The following is an 18680-nucleotide window of genomic DNA, read 5'->3' on the forward strand; positions in this document are numbered from 1 at the left end:
GTATTCTTACAAATACTTTTGCAAAGTCAAAGCAGTAGTGTGACCTTTTCCTTTATTCAATTATGCTGTCGCCTTATTATAAAATGTGAATAAATTACTGAGGTGGGCCCTACCTTTTACAAACCATGCTGCCCCCAATAGAGTATCATATTTCTATCCACCTATTCCTGAATTTTACTTTTAACCAACTTTTCTAATCCTTTAACTACCACTCTAGAGAGAGATACAAGAACAAATTACAGAGTAATTGGTTTGTGATTTTCTACTTCTGTCTTAGATCTACATTTATGTAATGGAACTGGCTTATCTTCTGTCCAATCCCTTGGAACCTTACCAGAGCTGAGACCTAGATTAAACAACTTCATCAGAGGCACTGCTGTGTGCACATTGATATTTTTCAATATACTCCCAGTTCATCTATCTCATTGCTCACATGAATGTCAAATTAAATGAAACAGAGTTTGTAAAATCAATTTTGCTTCATTTAATATATATAAAAAAAATTCTGAAAATATTTCATTTACCTCCTGAAGTTGGATACAGAAGTGTGACTGACTAGACATTAAATGGAATGGAGCTGTCCCTAAAATTACCAACACTCGACTGTGTGTTAATGTTTTATTTACTAATTAAATTATCATTAATTGAAATTTCAAAACTATTATGAAAGTACAAATTTGAACATACCTGGATATCTTGAAGGTAGGAATGATTTTAATATTTAGTACTGAGTTTAAAATTGCACTGAAAAACTAGTATGAGATTGGCAATAAAGAAGATGAGGATCAATGTGTGCATTTTAATGCACACTTATTGATCCTTTACAAAGTCTTGATGTGACTGCATCTGCACTACAGCATACAGATCTGGTTTCTTGTGTTCCAAGGGAAGGGCGATAAAGAAGCTCGAAAAAGGCTACAGAGAAGAGTTACAAAGAATTTATTGAGATTATGGAATGCAGATTACAAGGTCAGATTGAGAGTATGTGGACAGGAGATACTGGTAGATAGGAGAAAGAAGGATTGAGGTTTTGTAAACCTATAGTACATTCTTACTGTGGGTGGGCTAATGATCTTTTTATTTTTTTTCTTACTTTTTTCTTTTTTTTTTTTTTTTTCGTTTTTATTTAGGGTTTTGTATAAACTGGAAACTCTGCTCTAGAGTCCAAACATAGAACTTTTTTCAATCTACTTCACACCTCCAATAAGCAGAGCAGTGGTCTTGCACTTGGAATGAAATTCCTTTCTGACTTAAAGACAATCATAAGCATCCATGCCCATGGAATGGTTTGAATCAGTCACCTGTTGGTTGGAGAGCAGAGCCTCGCAAGAGCAACCTCCTGTCTTATGTTTCTACCTTGACTAAACTGTCAATGCTTAATTTTAGGCTTAATCTCATGCAACTACAGCTGTAATGGAAAATACTAGGGGGGGTCAGAGAGTGCTTGGCCTAGTAATTGCATCTGAGAATTTGGCTGTAACGAATATGACTTGGGATCATAGGGTCTTGTAACGAATATGAGTGATCATAGGGTCTTGACTTGGGAGGTGGCTAAAGCCACCTCCCAAGTCAAGACCCTATGATCACTCTTACTAACCGATTAGCATATCAAGAATCGTTGTCAAGGTCTTGGAGAAATTAGTCAAGAGAAAAATACAGGATTGGATAGATGAAAATGGGATACTTGGCTTTGAGCATGGTTTTGTGAAGGGAGATCATGTGCCTCAGTAACTTGCTCACATTTTATAACACAGTGATGGCTGAACTGGATAAGGGGGTGATGGTTTTTACAGTGATTCTACTGGACCTTGCTAAGGCCTTTGACAGGATATCACATGGAATTCTAATCAGTAAACTGGGGATGGATATAGGATTGGCAAGATGTATAGGAGGGTGGTTGATGGAGAGATATCAGAGAATGGTTTATTCAGGAGTAGAGTCCAAAAGACAGCCTGTAACTAGTGGTGTGCCGCAGGGTTCTGTTCTTGGGCCACTACTTTTCAATTTGTTCATTAACGATATAGGAAAGGATCTGAGAGGAAGTGTTTACTTGTTGGCTGATGATGCAAAGTTGAGTAGAGCAATAGTGAGTACACAGGATGTCAAAATTTTGCAAGATGATTTGGATAGTTTGGAGGACTGCGCTAAGGAAAATGGATGTCAATTTAATGTGGCAAAGTGTAATATTATGCATTTTGGGGTGAAAAGATTAGCCGCAGTATATCACATTGGTGGAACCATACTCCAGGAGATTGATGAGGCGAGGGATTTGGGAGTGTTGGTGGATAGGGAGTTGAAGTTTAGGAGGGACATTGCAAAAGTGGCTAAATCAGCTCATCAAATCACTTGGTTACTGAAAAATACTTTAACAAGCAGACAAACAAGTTATTGTTCCTCTGTATTGAGCCTTGATAAGACCCCATCTAGACTACTGTGCCAAGATATGGGCACCAGGGTTTCTTCTTGATGGGGAAGAGGTGGAGAGGATCCAGAGACAAGTGACCAAGATGATAGCAGGTCTATGGAATGAACCTTATGAGAACAGGTTGAAGATTTGTGGGTTGCAGAAATTGGTTGATAGGTGGAAAAGGGGTGATATGATTGAGACATTCAAATTACTGAAGGGTTCTATAAGATTAATTCAGAAGATATTTTTGAGAATAGGACTTGTGGTGGAGGACTAGGGACCATACATGGAATTTGGGCAAGAATGTGGTTAGCAAGGGTGTTAGAGCTAGGTTTTTTACTTGGAGAATGGTGAATGAGTGGAATAAGCTGCCAGAGTCTGTTATGAAGGCCATGACTGTGAATGAGTTCAAGGCGAGGTATGATAGATACTGTGCGAATGTTGAATAGTTGTTCTTGACATGATGTTAGGGCCTCCCTCAATGAGTCTGTCGACTTCCTGGTGTTGCCCATAATAATAATAATAATAATAATAACTATTTGTCAGTTCTCTGCTCCATGTACATTGTTTAATGCATATGCTCTTTTTCACTTTTCTCTAAGAATGTGGGTAAAGAATGTAGGATTTCTTCCAAAAATGAATCCTAAGAGTTTAGTTTCTGTTGCAATTGGAATAACAGTTTGTTCCATCCTATATACATTTTTTGTATATGGGATGGAACAGTATATGGACACTTTTTTCTTGCTAAAAACTTGAACCCCCTTGATAAGAAATAGTATTGTTATTATGTGGCATCTCCATGGAGCCTGGAGACCCATCGTGGGAGACCAACACTAACATTTATACACAAAATCTATAATACCACTCCTTAAACTTATTTACTGGATTTCTACCCAAAGATATTAATCACTCAATTTTCATTCCAATTCCCAAAAAAACAAAAGCTGCAAAATGTGAAGAGTTCAGGACAATCAGTCAAGTATCAAAAGTCCTCCTATATGTTATTCTTGAAAGAAATAAAAGAAAAATAAACATAGAAATAAATGATACACAAAGTGGCTTCAATGAAAATGTAGGTACAAGAGAAGGTATTTTCAACTTCATAACCATCATAGAAAAATGTCTAGAAAAACAAAAAGATGTGTACCTCTGCTTCATAGATTACAAAAAGGCATTCAACAATGTCCAACATGAACAATTAATTGAAATCCTTTCAAAAATAGGCATGGATGGAAAAGACATTAGGCTATTAACTAATCTTTACTGGGAACAGACTGCATCTTTGAGAATAAATAGGGAGACCTCCGAAGAATTCCCAGTTCAGAAAGGTGTGAGACAAGGCTGTGTCTTTTCTCCGATTCTCTTTAACCTGTACCTAGAAGAAATATTAGTAACCTCAAAGGAATCACTGTAGGGGGCTGAAATATTAATAAACTAAGATATGTAGGTGACATGGTTCTTCTAGATGAAAACAAATATGACCTCAAAACTCTTATAGATGAAACCCTCAAGTATAGTATGGCCTCAGTTTCAACTTTAAAAAGACAAAACCATGATAATTTCAAGAGAAAAGAAAATACCAAAAATATGCATCAATATAAAAGGAAATAAATTAGAACAGGCGCAAAAATACATATACCTCAGACACTTGATCACAGAGAATGGCAGGGCAGAGATGAAATTAGGAAATGGATTGAAATTGCAAGGTCGACTTTCAACAGTATGAAAAATCTACTAATATCTAGAGAATTAAATCTGTAAACAAGACTAAGAATCTTCAAATGCTGCATATGGTCTACATTATTATATGGAGTAGAGACGTGGACACTCTCCAATCGGAGTGTGAAAAAACTGGAGGCCTTTGAAATGTGGATGCTACGAAGAATTATGAGAATATCATGGAAAGACAAATGAAGAGGTACTAGAGGTGGCAGGCATAAACAGGAGCCTGATGAAAGAAATTAAAAAGAGAAAAGTCAGATGTTTTGGACATATTCTGAGACATAACTGTCCTACAAAGGACTCTTCTCGAAGGAACTGTTGAGGGGAAAGAGGAAGATAAAGACTGGAGTGGATGAAAAATATAGAAGACTGGACCCCTATCTCTCATATGAGGAATGCAGCAGAGAGGTGCAGAATAGGACATGGTGGAGACACATGGTAGTCAATCTCCTGGAGGGAGAAGACACCTGATAGGACAAGAATTGGAGACTGAGGGGGACAGTTCATTCTCCACCAGTAGCCAAATAGAGATAGCTGACCCAGAACTGTCACTAATTATACACAGCATGTATTGAAGAGAGGTAGTTGACAAGTGGCACTCTTGTGATTTCTAATCCTAACACTATGTTTATTGTCTGAAATAGTGGTTAATTTTCTTGGGCTTATAAGATGAAAAATTAACTTGTGTTTCCAGGAGGAAAAAACCCACTTGCTTGTACCAGAAATCAACTAAAAATGGCTTAGAAATAAATTCCTCTAGTCAGAGACTAGAATCGAACTTGGATGTTCTTCCTTCCAGAGACTTGTGGATGCACATGCAACTTCCACTGAGCTACACAAGCTCAAGCTTTTAAAATTTTCTTTTTGTATATAACATGTTATTTACTAATTTATCTCTTTATTGCTAGTTATTATTACCTTGAGTACTGCTATAACCTTTGGTTTGGTGCAGTATGACCTTTGCTGTTCTTGCGTCAATAAACCAACGAACTAACCTATTCAAATCATCTGTAAGTGCTGTTTATCCTGGATTGCCCTGCCTATCCATCATCAGCAAACAGTTAAACATCTCTGGTCAGTATCATTAATATATAGATTGAACAACAATAATCCAAGGACTGATCCCTAAGGTACACCACTGGTCACCTTAAATCTTTTAGATTCACATCCCTCCCGATATACCACTTTCTGATATCTGTTCCTTGGCCACCAACTTATTCAAATCAATTGTTTATGTTTCATTCTCATATTTGCCAGTTTATGCCACAGCCTTTTGTGGTATCTTATCAAATGGCTTAGCAAATGCAACAGTATCATAGTGTATCCATTCCCTTTATCCAACTCAGTTGTAACATTATTATAAAATAAGAGCAAATTGCTCAGACATGACTTTCTTTTAGTAAATGCATGCTGTTCATAAGAACTTGCATTTTTTCTATGCAAGTTCTTATGAACTTCTCTAAAATTTTCAGAACTTCCAGAGATACTAATAGGTTGATAGCTAAACACATCAGTCTTTGCATCACCCTTGTACAACAGAACTATCATACATGCTTTTCATTTCTGTTGGAACTTTCCTGAAATGATGATCAAATCATATAAACATGTCAAGAGCCAAGCTAATTCAGTTGAACATTCCTTTAGCACGTGTTGATATCTCACCTGTCCTTCTTGACGAATTCTCATCCAAGTTATGCAATAGCTCTTGAACCTCATTCTTATGCACCTGTTTTTCTTCATCCAAAGTTGATAGCACTGTGCATATGACACTTGGTTGATGGATCTCAATAAAGTGTGCACTCATTATTTCGACAATCTTATCTGTTTCTGACAGTAGCATCTGCATTCACTAAAGTTATTTTTTCCATTCATTTTTGTCCTTTTACTTGCAGCATAACACTAAAATTATTTTGGATTACCTTTAGCTTTTGGAGTATGACATTTCTTTTCATACTCCAATTTAACTTCTATGCATTATTCATTTTTCTGGCCTGTATTTTTTTTAAATATTTCATAACCCCCTCTTACACCAATGTAAGAGGGGGTTATGAAATTCTTAATGATATTCTTTCCACATCAGCCTCCTCTTATGGATCTCTTGCTTAATAAGGTTACACAACCATTTCATTCCCACCTTATTTGTTCTTCAAACTCTAGGGGGCACACATATAGATACTGTATTATTTAAGCATCTTTTCAAAGCAAACCATTTAGAGAGGGTCCAAAGACCAGTGATCACAATAATAACAGGACTCTTGAGTGTTGTCTATGAAGGGCATTTGAGAGAATGTGGATTACAGAGTTTGGTGGATAGGAGGAAAAGAGGACATATGATAGATACCTTCAAGTTAGTTAAAGGATTGTACCAGATTAATGCAGAAGAAATTATAAAAGGAGTGAATGTTAAGATGGTAAGAATGAAGGAACTGGAAATTGTATAAAGATGTGGTAAAGAAGGGTGTGAGGAGTAGATTTTTTACATGTAGAATTGTTGGGGAGTGGAATGTGTTGCCAGAGTGCATTGTGAATTCAGAGAGTATTTATAACTTCAAAGTTCATCATAATAGACATGTTGCTGGTTGAATGGACCTCCCATGATGAGTCTCTTGACTCCATGGAGGTTTCCAAAATAATAATAATAATAATAGTTATTATTATTATTATTGTGCTGCCTATGTCACAAGTGTTCATATGTAATACATGAAGATATCTCAGTGACTGAGACAAAATGTTGGAAGAATTAAAATAGCTTTTAATCCTTTCTTGGTACTTTTAATACTCCATTAAACCTTCCAACATGATATCCTCCCAGCACTTAAGCCTTAACACATGCTATGCCACCACATACATTACAGGAGCTTAGTAGTATTGATGCCAAATCTTGCAGTGTAAAGAGAGTTTCAGCACCTAAAAAAAAATGCAAAGAGATCCACTAACAATTACTAAAGAAAGAGCCATATGGCTTCATTTTGGCAATGCAAAATTAGGAAAAGTGGATATTAAAGATCCAACATTGTTTCAAAGCCGAATGTTTGAAACAATGTTGTACCTGAGAGCTCACGAGAATACAATCCTCAGCATCGGAGTTGCCTTAGCTTGCACTACTTAACCTGCCCAATGCTGAACATATGGACACTTGATCAGCAGTCATGTTCTTTAAAGTAGTGCAAGCTAAGGCAACTCCGATGCAGAGGATTATATTCTCATAAACTCTCAGATCAAATTTACAAAACTTTCATAGTTTCTACAAACATTCAACTTTGAAATAATGTTGAATGTAATGATCCACTAACAGTTTTCAAGTGACCCAGTGAATTGAAGAATCATAGTCATTCTTCTGATAAATATCAATCCTCTGTGAGAATCTTTCTGTATAACTGATGATTATCTTTTCTTTACAGAATAGGTATGAAAATTTGTAGAGATGCTGTAGGATAGATGTTACTTCCTCGGTACACATTTTAATCAAGGTTGTTGGGGGGGGGGAATACCATTAGATCATGAGACTAGTTGGTATCCTTGCTATTCAAGATTCTTCTGATGTCTTGCTAGTAAAAAGTCATAGGAAGTAGGTAAATTGTTCTTAATATAACAGTAGGGGATTTTCCTGGGTCATTATCTACTCACTAACTCATCTTTAATTGAAAAACCTTATGAAAATTCTCTTCTATGGTGATGGGAATTGAATTTAGATCTTTTCCAACAAAACAACATCATCACTACCATAATAAATTTAGTTTAATCCTTTATCCAAGCGTAAGCAAACAAAGTTTGTGCCTGAAAATATCTTTTTTGGGTCTGCCTCCCACTGATGAGACCTCAATAAAGGTTGAAACCAGTCTGGGTGGTGGCCCTTCCCTTAATGCATAGCAGTATACATGTCTGTAAGGAGATGTGCTTCGCATTATGGGAGATACTGAGACAAGGAGTGATGAGAGCTTGGTCCACCTTTGCTCGGAGTTGCCTGGTGTTGCACTACCTTACCCCAGTCCTGAAGATATTTTCAAGTGCAAACTTTGTTTGCTTACACTTTGATAAAGGATTAAACTAAACTTATTATAGTCTAACCAAGTGAAAAATAAACTTCCAACATTATTACTACTAACTGAGTAACTGACTTTATCCTCTTTTAGATTATAATATACATGTGTAAGGAAGTGATATCACTCCTTAATGTTGTTTTTTCTGTCCATCTCTTTAGGGGGATCTTTTAGGATATATCTACCATTTTTTTATTATAACCATTTAACTAGGCTATGTTCTTGGATAATGTCACAGTGCCACCATCTAAATTGAGAGAGGTGAAGACATGGAAGGGGAGAAGTTATGCCAATGGCCATGGGCACAACTTTCTGCTGTTTGAGCAGGAGGCTGATTTTTTGCAATTGCCCTTCAGATTTCTTGATTTTTTTTTTGTGCCTGTTGGAAGCTGCAGTGTAAGCTGAGTGGATACATAAACTGCTTAGTCACACTTGGAAAACAAACTTGAATAGCAAGTAGAAGTTTTGAATTGAGCAGAAAAGTGGGCCTTTATTTCGGCAAGTATGATATCTGTAACTCGGAACAAGTATATGAATTAGGAATGTTGAAATGAAGGATAGCATGAAAACAGTTTCACTCAGAATGGCTGAGTGCAGCTGTTTTCAACTTTGCAATTTGCCATAGGAGAGGTGACTTCTTGGGAGGAAAGCTGATTTAAAAAAAAAAAAAAATCAAGAATGTTTTGTGACTAGAGAGAGTTATCTGGTATTGGCTTAGTCAGAGTTATTGGGAAAAGAAAAGGACCAAGAAACATGACGTCACTATTCTTGCGGTTGGATTGCTAAAAATCAAACTTTGGGATAAAAAGTCTGAGAGGTGAAGGTTCAGCATTCACATAAACCAAATCTCTGAATGTGCAGCAACCACCCATATGATGGAAAGAATCAGACATAGTTTAGTTTGAACAGCCGAAGTGAATTGTTGTAGCTGTTTTTATGTGCTCACATGATAACATACCTGGTATTTATCAGGTATGGATATGTTCTAATCATAAGCAGCACATATTATAAGACGCCTGTATAATTTCGATTAACCACCCTAACAGCCATGACTTATTCATCATGCAGAATTTGGATACATAAAGTGCCATTGAAATAACATTGAAATTAAATTATTTAGTATTCAAAATTGTTGATTCTTGACCACAAGGATTAATGAGAATAAACTATTTTAATTACCAACTAGTTTCGCTGGCTTATGCTGTCGGCTTAATCAGGGTACAATCAGGAAAGTAAAGAAAACGAAAATTACAAGCTAAACATTAACTGGCAATTCTATTAAGTTATTTAGTAGTTACAGCCCACAGTTTAAATAGGGTATGTTTATAATTTTTTAATTAAGACAAAAATTAAAATTTACGTAATAAATTTGCCATAATGCACATGTAATTGTATGTACTTTATTATTATATGGGCATCTTCACAAAGTCCAAACACTCATTGTGAGAGGCCCACACTAACCATTATTCACATAGTATCTTCATACCAGTCCTTAAACATGATAATACTAGGGGTGTCTCTTGTTACTTCTTAAAAATTAAGCTAATGTAAATGTATCTGTTTACACTTATTCCTTCTGTGAAAATTTACTTAGTTTCTCCCTTTATGCATGCATACACACACTCTTTTCCTGGGGGAAAAAAAAAAAAAGTTATATAAATAACCAGAAATGTATGACTTGATCACTATGAAATTAAAAATGCATAATTAGAAGTAATATATGCCACATGTTCTCGATATTATGGAAATTTTACAGTTTTCTGCAATCCATTTTTATTTATTTTTTTATTTTTTTCAGAATTTGGGATATACACCAAATGTGGAAATTATAGGTGCACTAGTATGTAGTGCTAAACAAAAAATGGATTTCTGGTATCTTATTGATATGATGAATACCATGAAAAATCTGAATGTTAAACCTGACTCTAAGTTGCTGAAAGATCTTGAAATGACATATAAAAATGCCAAAGAAATAGTTCTTGCTATGGTGAGTTAAATTAAACTAATACATATATGATCCTTTAACTAAGTCCATTATATATGTGGTCGCAATGGAAACTATTTCTCAGTTATTTATTGAGCATGGTATTTACCATATTTCTTTTCAGATTTCATTAATATTCTGTCTATTCCTGCTCTTTATCATAATATGTGTTGTGTGTGTGCGTGTGCACACACTTTATCTGAATCCTACAAGAAGAAAAGCTGTAAATCTGGAAAGTTGATACAATGAGTGAGGTATATATACAAGATATATAAGCCAGAAAGTCTGTTCTGTAGATTAAACATTCAACCTACTTCAGATCTCCAATTAGCAAGATGATGTGATGTTTTTTGTACTAAGGGATGAAGTTTATCTATTACCTAAAGATATTAAACATCTGCTAGCCTAGTTGGTAGAGTAGATAGGTGCCCTGCTCTCCAGCCAACAGGAAGTAGGTTTATATCCCACTGTAGGCATGGATGTCTTTAGGTGGTAGATGAATTTTATTGCCAGTGCAAAACCACTACCCTACTTATTGGTGATCTGAAGTGGCTCAATTAGAGGTTAACTGGATAATCTAATCCTCAGTTTACTTACTCTAATACCAGTATTTGCTTTTTGTAGTTAAGTTCACATAAAAAAAAAATCAATGCCTGCAGTTGGATTTGAAATCTAACATTGTTAATGGGAGAGCAAAAATGCAACTCACATAGCCAACAGGGCCACCAAATACACACACACACACACACACACATATATATATATATATTTTTTTTTTTTTAAATTTTTATTATTGATATCTGGGAACCTTCACAAGGTCCAAAAACTCATTACAGTAGACATATACTACCATTATTCATACAATACCTATCATGATCTCCGCTTACGTCTTCACACGTATAAGAACTCAGTGATATTGATGATGCCCTTGGTTTGATGCAAGACCTAAGTTTGAATGTTGTTTAGAAAAAAAAAAAACATATGGTTTTTTTCATCTGAGGATGAGTTGGCAAGTTTCATACAATGGTGGAAAGCATTTTTTTCTTCTGGAAACATTTTCATCAATCATAACAGACAAACTTGCCAGAACAAGACACAATACGTCAGCCTCAAGGCCTTGGTTGCTTCATTTATAATTTCAGACCAATAAACATTAAACTTGTAATAACCATTATCTTTTGCCCTTCTATATGAACCTACACGATCAGTAGTTAATTATATTAACTATTGCCATTTCCAAGTTTCATCATCAGCAAAAAACTATGTTCTGTTTATATCATTAATTTACAAATTAAACAGCAAGCTCAACTAAGTGATGGTGTGGCATGTCTCTCTCTCTCTCTCTCCCTCCCTCCTCCCCTACCTTCATTTGGATTCTTTTCTACAATATGCTACTCTTTAGTGTCTGTCCATTAGACACTTTTTTATTTACCTCACTAGCTACATATTAATCAGTTCATTTCTGTTTCTTTCAGTTTACATAATAGAGTTACATGTATCTTGTTATATCCTTTGCAGTGTCATGGTATGGGGATTTGCCTTTATCCAACTTGTTGCTTTATTATATGTAATATTACTTTATTACAGAAAGTGAGTAAATTACTAAGGCAAGACCTAGCCTTCACAGAGTGAAGCCCAGGTCTTTTGTACTATTTCCTCTTAAATAAATATCATATTCCTGTCTACTACTTTCCGAGATACTGATAATTCAATAATATGCTGCCTCTATATTGGAGCCTCCTTTATATAATGGAAATGTTTTGTCCTCTTTCTATTCTCCTGGAAACCTCCCTGAGCTGAGACTTAAATTGAATAACCTGATTAGACATGTTGCTCATTCTCTTGCACCTTGTAACACATGGGACCAGTATGCCATCCAATCCAGTGACAGTATTTCCATTGATATTTTGTAAAATTCTAAGTACCTCTACTTCATGTTTTACTCTCACATCAGTTAATCATCACATCTGTCATTGCAGTATCTCCACCTAATAATATACCCTTGTTAAGTGATCACTTAGTAATTCAACTCTTCCTTCTGCTTCTCTCACCTCCCTACCATCAGTATTCATTAAGGTTATCTTTTCATAATCATCATTCCTTTTACTCACCACATAATGAAAAAACACTTTGATATTTCTTTGATTCTTTGCTAATTTTCTCTTGTAATCAGATCACCCTATTTCTGTGTATGTGCAATTTGATGATGATGAGCTCATGGAGACTTTGTTTGCTTGGCAATTTTTTGACATATTTATAAGAAATTGAATATATGTTGTATTTTATTATTAACAAAAAGCAACCAAAATGCTGTTGTTTTTTTTCCTTAGCTAAGAAACTGACATTTTGATTTGCAATAGTTATATCCAAAGGCAAATAAGATTCTTTTTTTCCCTGACCATATATAATGATGCACCGCCTCTTCATCAATAAATGTTTTTGTTATAAAGATTTATAAATATACATCAATAAAGTTTCAATGCTGATCCTCAGTGGGCCAACGATCAGATAATACAGAAACCCTGCTCTACAGATCACACATGGAACTTTTCAAGCCCATAAGGTTCATGGTGGTGGTGGTCTCACATTGATGTGATTCAAACCTACAGCCTGTTGAAGAATGGATGGGTTAACTTCATTGCCATCTAGTTTAGTTTTGGTACCTCTTTAGTTGGTGTCAGCTTAAATAGTCTGAATACTTAGAGATGCAGACCAGCTTTGGGCCAGATTCTCTCCTTTCTGATTTGCACTTACATGCAAACCCACACTTCACTGTGCAGGTATTCAAAACCAATATCTGACAGAATAGACTGGTTAATCCTTATTCCCAAAGTGTCCTCTGTTTGTATATTGCATGTGTTCTTCTGGCCAGTTTGCGTGTTTTGAGAGACGAAAAACCTGAGTTTCCAGGAGAAAACCTCATTTGCACTTACATGTAAACTTCACTCTGCAGATATTCAAAAACCAATATCTAACGGAATGGACTGGTTAATCCTTATTCCTGAAGTGTCCTGTGTTTGTATATTGCATGTGTTCTTCTGGCCAGTTTGCCTGTTTGAGGGACAAAAAAACCCGAGTTTCCAAGAGAAAAAATGCTCCACCTCCATATGAGACTGGCTAACTCACCATTCAATTGAAAACACCTGATAACGGTTTCTCACATCATGGGATGGGATTCAAACCTGGTCTTTCCAACCAAAGGGCTCATCTAAACCACCTGAGCTATGGAAACTCTGAGTCAGATTAAAAAAAAAAAAAAAAACCTTATCAAAGATCCTGCCATCATTTGCTTATTCTGGTATGTACAGAATTGTATGTCCCTTTAGAATCGTTTTCTCTTAAACTTATTCTCAAATGAGTAAGAAATAAGTGGAATACCAGTACAAAGGCTGCTAATATGAAGTTGCAAAATTCTTACAAAATTCACTCTGACCTTGAAAGACTTCTTAAAGAATCTGGTATAATACTCATAAATTAGTCCAGTTTCAACTACATCTGCATAACTAATTTTTTTTTAATAGGCTACTTTCTTCGATTGTTCCAGATTGCAAAAAAGTACATATTAACCTTATTTTTTGCAGTCATCTTTAATTAATTAAATAAATCAGAAATTATGTTAGATAACAGTAATGTTATCTAACTATCCCCTAATGTAATGCTATTAGGGGATAGTTAATTGTATTAACTATCCCCTAATGGTAGCATTATTCAGTTTGCTTACTCCTGTGATTTATGCTCTAGAAATGATAATGATAATGTGACCAGTCCTGGCATTGGAGCTTAGAGTCTTAGACAGTATGCTAACATTGAACTCCTCTAGTGGACAGTAATTTTTTTTTTTTTTTTTTTTTTTCATTTGGAGTAGAGGTCTAGTTTTAGAATATATCCCTAAACAGTGCAGAGTTTTGCTAGAAATGTAATTAAAAGCTATATTTTCTCTCATTATATCCGTAATAATTTGTTAATTAATCTTGATAATAATTTTAATGTTTAATCATTTTAATATAAAATAAGTAACACTAAGTAATCATTTCTGAGAATTTCATTAAGTAATTTTCTTTTCTTAGGAAAGAGGTAAGGAAGTACGAAGTGATTGTCAAACAGATTATTTTAAAAGTGGATACAAGACTTTTTGTCTATATTATACCACATGGTTGAAAAGGATGGAGGTAGAGCTTCCCAAACATCCCTGGGAACAGTATGCCAAAATATAATTTTAATACATTTTCTCTTGTAATTATATAATTATACATTTTTATTGTAAATAAAGTTATAAATTCATTTTTCAAATAAAATAATTATATAAATTGCCATGTGTCATTTGGTTTTTGTATGTTTTAAAACAGATGTTTGATTTTGGCTCGACATGATCTAAAAAAAATCACCTCTATTCTTTACTCAATTTTGATCGCATCTGCCACTGTATTATAGCCACATGAATGAATCATGTACATTCATTCAGGCATCCATAATATATTGATTATTTTGTACCTTGGCAAAATAACCTCAGAACCTTCCTACTGTCTTCATTCACTCAGGTTACTTTCCATAATTGTCTTTTATTTGCTATGTGACAAAAACCACTCTGGGATTCCCTTTGGCATCATCAAATTTCTGACAGTGTACCCTGAGTTGAGGGGGGTGGGGGGGTTATACAGGATATTATGATAGTACTAACATGAAAAAAATTACATAATTTCGAACTTCCTGTTGAATCTGTTAATTGTCAAGACTGCGATATTATCAGATATTATATTTCTATCATTTAAGGCACTACTTATTATATCAATCCATCTAGATATTGGTAAAAAAAAACACTTTGTTTCACTAACGTTTGTTTTCCATTCCATTTAAGTGACCAGATCATCTGAGATTAACTTTGCTAACACATTCCTGAATGCTAACAATGTCAAGTTCTTTCCTAATATCTTCATTTTCATATCAGTGGTCTCCCGTCTTTGATCAAGTATTTTATTTCTAACCCAGCTCTCAGATCTATAAACTAATGTCGGTTTGAACACTGTCTTGTATATAGCTAGTTCAGTGTTTTGACTAATTTCTCTCTTATTCCACATAAATTTATTCCATTGACTCTCTACCATACCAGCTTTGATAATTCTTTTGTCTATTTCCATATTTAATTTGCTGTTTTCACTAAAAATTATGCATAAATAGTTGAAATGTTTTACTTGTTCTGTAGGTTCTCTATTTAAGCAGCATCTAGTGTTTTCAATGTTTCTGCCTGTTGTCACTATCTGTCTTTTTATTGCAGATTCCCTTTGGCCTGTTGGGCTAATTTCCTTGCATACTCCAATTCCTCACATAGAGCAATAGGTATTGTTCTTTGAGACATACTTTGAATGATTTTCTTTTTTATGAAACTCATGATTAATAATGTTACTCACCCATTTAACTCTCACCTAATTTATCCTAACTCAGGGATTGCAGTCTGATGTTGCTTTCTTTAAACACTGTATGACTATTTACTATGCACTTCTAATACCCTTTTTTCTCCCAAGGTAGCTTTACTTTTTTTTATGTCTTAATTACCTATTCAGTTCCATATTTTTTAATGCAAAAATACATGATTCTTGCTCTCTAGAGACTAAACATCATACAATACTTTTTCAACTACTTCAGGTTTCCAATAGAGAATCTTGGTCTCATTCAGGGCAGTGAAAATTGTCTGTTATCTGAAGAGTTTTGAAAACAAATGGGACTCAGACCCACATCCTTTTGCTGGCACAGTGCTATCCATTCAGCCAACCAAGCAGTTATATATACATATCCCTCATCTTCACATTCCTGGCCACACTAGTTCCCAGGTGAAGATTGCATTATCATGCTCTCCAAATTGTCAGTGTGACTTCATCAGTTGCAGACAGTTACAGTATTTGAACACTATCACACAAGATCTAGTTTACCACATTCACTGCCACTCATTTATGACAGAATGTCCCCAGGCCATTCAGAATAACAGAAGGAAATTCCACAGTGTCTACACATTCACATTATTTGACCACCTGGACCAACTGAGTTACGCACCCTAGAAATGTGTGTCTTACAATGCTTAAAAGCAGCAGTTGCACATATGCAAATACCATTTTGACATTTTAAAGCGTCAGTGGACTGAATGTGCTAAACCTTGAGTCTGCTGCATCATATGCTGTTTTAGATACTTATCCCTCAGTCACTCTAAATTCCATTTCCTTTCTCTCATGCTTTTTCCTCTCATTTGTCCCCATAGTTAAACTTCCTTTCCTCATATTGATTTATTTGTCTTTTTGCTTATTGAGTTAATTTTCTTGTACATCTCATGTTTATCTTCCTTTGCACCATGAGGCCTATAATGGCAGTCAATGATTAAATGTATAATCCTTGTTTTTTGTCTGAAACTAGAAAGCCTCAAATGAAGGATTCTTATGAACTACTGTTGCCTTTCTGTCTCATTAATGCCTTTAGTTTTGCTAAGATTGAATTGATCAGGTGCAGATAAGGTAAAATCAGTTCTGTTTCTTCATTCCTGAAGCTTTTGGCATTAGAAAACAAGCATTATAATCATTCCTTAGACAAGGATATCCTTTCATCCTACTTCTCAGTTTATCTTTGTCCACATTAGATATATTCCATCCTACCACATACTAGATCATTAATATTTGATCACTCTCATTTGTCCATTTATTACCTTTTCACTCATCTGTGCCTCTTGCAATCAACTTCTCAATCTCCTAACCTGACCCTTCTCATTTCCATGGCACCACACACACACACACTTTCATAGACCAAAATCTCTCTCTCCAGATGCCTACTTCCAAATGTATTCAAATGCTGCCCATCCTGATGACAGTCCCATCTCTCATCAAATTCATTCCATACCATTTCTTCTACTCAACTTACATAAATCAAGTCATTTTGTATTACAGTCCTCCTACTACAGCAGTAGACTTGCAATCTTATCTCTCTTTCTCTCACTCTGCCTGTCAAACACCTAAAATCTTCATTCTCAAGAAAAGAAGAAAAAAAAAAAAACATTTTCCAGGATTTCACTTGTTTCACTAGCATGTGTCCTAATCCCTGTACCATGCAACATTCTGTCTCGTGTTTATATGGCATTTGCTCTTACTTAGAAAAAATGGTTCAAATCCCATCTATGACAAAAGAAAGCTTTTTAAGGTTTATTGCATCCTAGCTGGGATTTGATGATGGGTAATTGGTTCTCCCAAATTTCTCCACTCCTCTCTCTCTCTCTCTTCAAACTGTAGTAAAGGCTATCCATCTTTCATGCTGACTACACTTCCACTTTAATTTGGCTTTTTGAATAACATCAATTTTTATGACCTTCCCAATGTCTGAATTTTTTACCTTTTTGTGCTATCCTAATTCTCGGAATAATTCTTTCTACTGCTTGTTTTTTGGGAATTGTTTACATTGTGTGTCAACATGGATTATATATGTAATGGAATCCAACAGCTTCCTTTTAAGAGAGATGGGCAAATCATCCTTTATCCACTGACCTAATCTCCAGTAATTATTCCATGCTGATATCATCAGTAAATTGAAGATTGGTTAGTTCTTTCCAAAAATACTGATATTCTTAGTTCAGTTAAGTTTTCTGAAGACATCTTCAAGTGTAGCTGTAAAAAAAAAGTGTAGGGACTATTGCATCATATTGATTGATTGGGAATTAAATCTCTTTTTCTTTCGATGCAAACAGCGGCTTGACTTTTGCTGTATGGAATCATATATCTAATATGCTATTAGGTGGGATTCTTATAATGTTCATTTTTGACAGTTGTTGAAGCCTGGAAATATGATCAGTTGTCAATTTTAATTTGCAGAAGCCACATTGATAATCTCCTATGATGTCTGAAGCTGGAATTATTATTATATGACACCTCCAAGGAGTCCAGATACTTCTGCTCATTGTGGCAGGGCACTCCATTCCATGCAATACACCATCTCCAGTACTTAATCCTCTACACATGGAACTATTCGCCATCTACCAGTGCCAGTGGCCATTAGTTTTTTTTCAGTTGCGCTGTTGAGGTGCTTATATATTAATTATTTATCAGATCAGTGTAGATAATATCTTGTAAGAAGTGTCCAAAGAGAGATTTATACTTCTCTTGTTACTGGTATTTATAGATCTGCTTTTAAAAAAAATAAAGCATGATATTGGCTGTATTCTAATCTACTTTTTTTTTTTTTTTGCCATATTAGTTTAAATAATGCATAAATTTCATAATGTATATACACTCAGGTAGATGTTATCAGACTCAGACAAATTGCGTCATGTGTTTAACTCTTTGTAAAAAGTTTAAATGCATTTGATTATGAATATTCTATTTTTGTGTAGTATAACAATTATATATATATATATATATATATATATATATATATATAATTTGCTTCTTTTGTGCAGTTCATATTATTTATTAATTTATCACTATTTATTATTACCTTCTGTACTGCTATAATCTTGCTTTGCTGCAGTATGACTGACTGTTCTTGCACCAATAAATATGTG

The 18680-nt window shown here is 34.9% G+C and overlaps 1 protein-coding gene across 1 annotated transcript in view; it reads left to right on the plus strand.

Annotated features, from left to right (window-relative positions):
- LOC150105084 (pentatricopeptide repeat-containing protein 1, mitochondrial) overlaps positions 1-14372 on the plus strand; it is a 135306-nt gene extending 120934 nt beyond the window's left edge. The window contains exons 9-10 of the mRNA XM_090396141.1: positions 9968-10156; positions 14221-14372. Coding sequence (XP_090252267.1) covers positions 9968-10156; positions 14221-14367 — 336 coding nt within the window. The 3' untranslated portion in view covers positions 14368-14372. The remainder of the gene's footprint in view (positions 1-9967; positions 10157-14220) is intronic.
- The last annotated feature ends 4308 nt before the right edge of the window (positions 14373-18680 follow it).

The sequence above is a fragment of the Typopeltis vanoorti genome, chromosome 7 (assembly GCF_054136105.1).
Source record: "Typopeltis vanoorti isolate ZY-2024b chromosome 7, IOZ_Tvanoo_1.0, whole genome shotgun sequence".
In the NCBI taxonomy this organism is placed as follows: domain Eukaryota; kingdom Metazoa; phylum Arthropoda; class Arachnida; order Uropygi; family Thelyphonidae; genus Typopeltis; species Typopeltis vanoorti.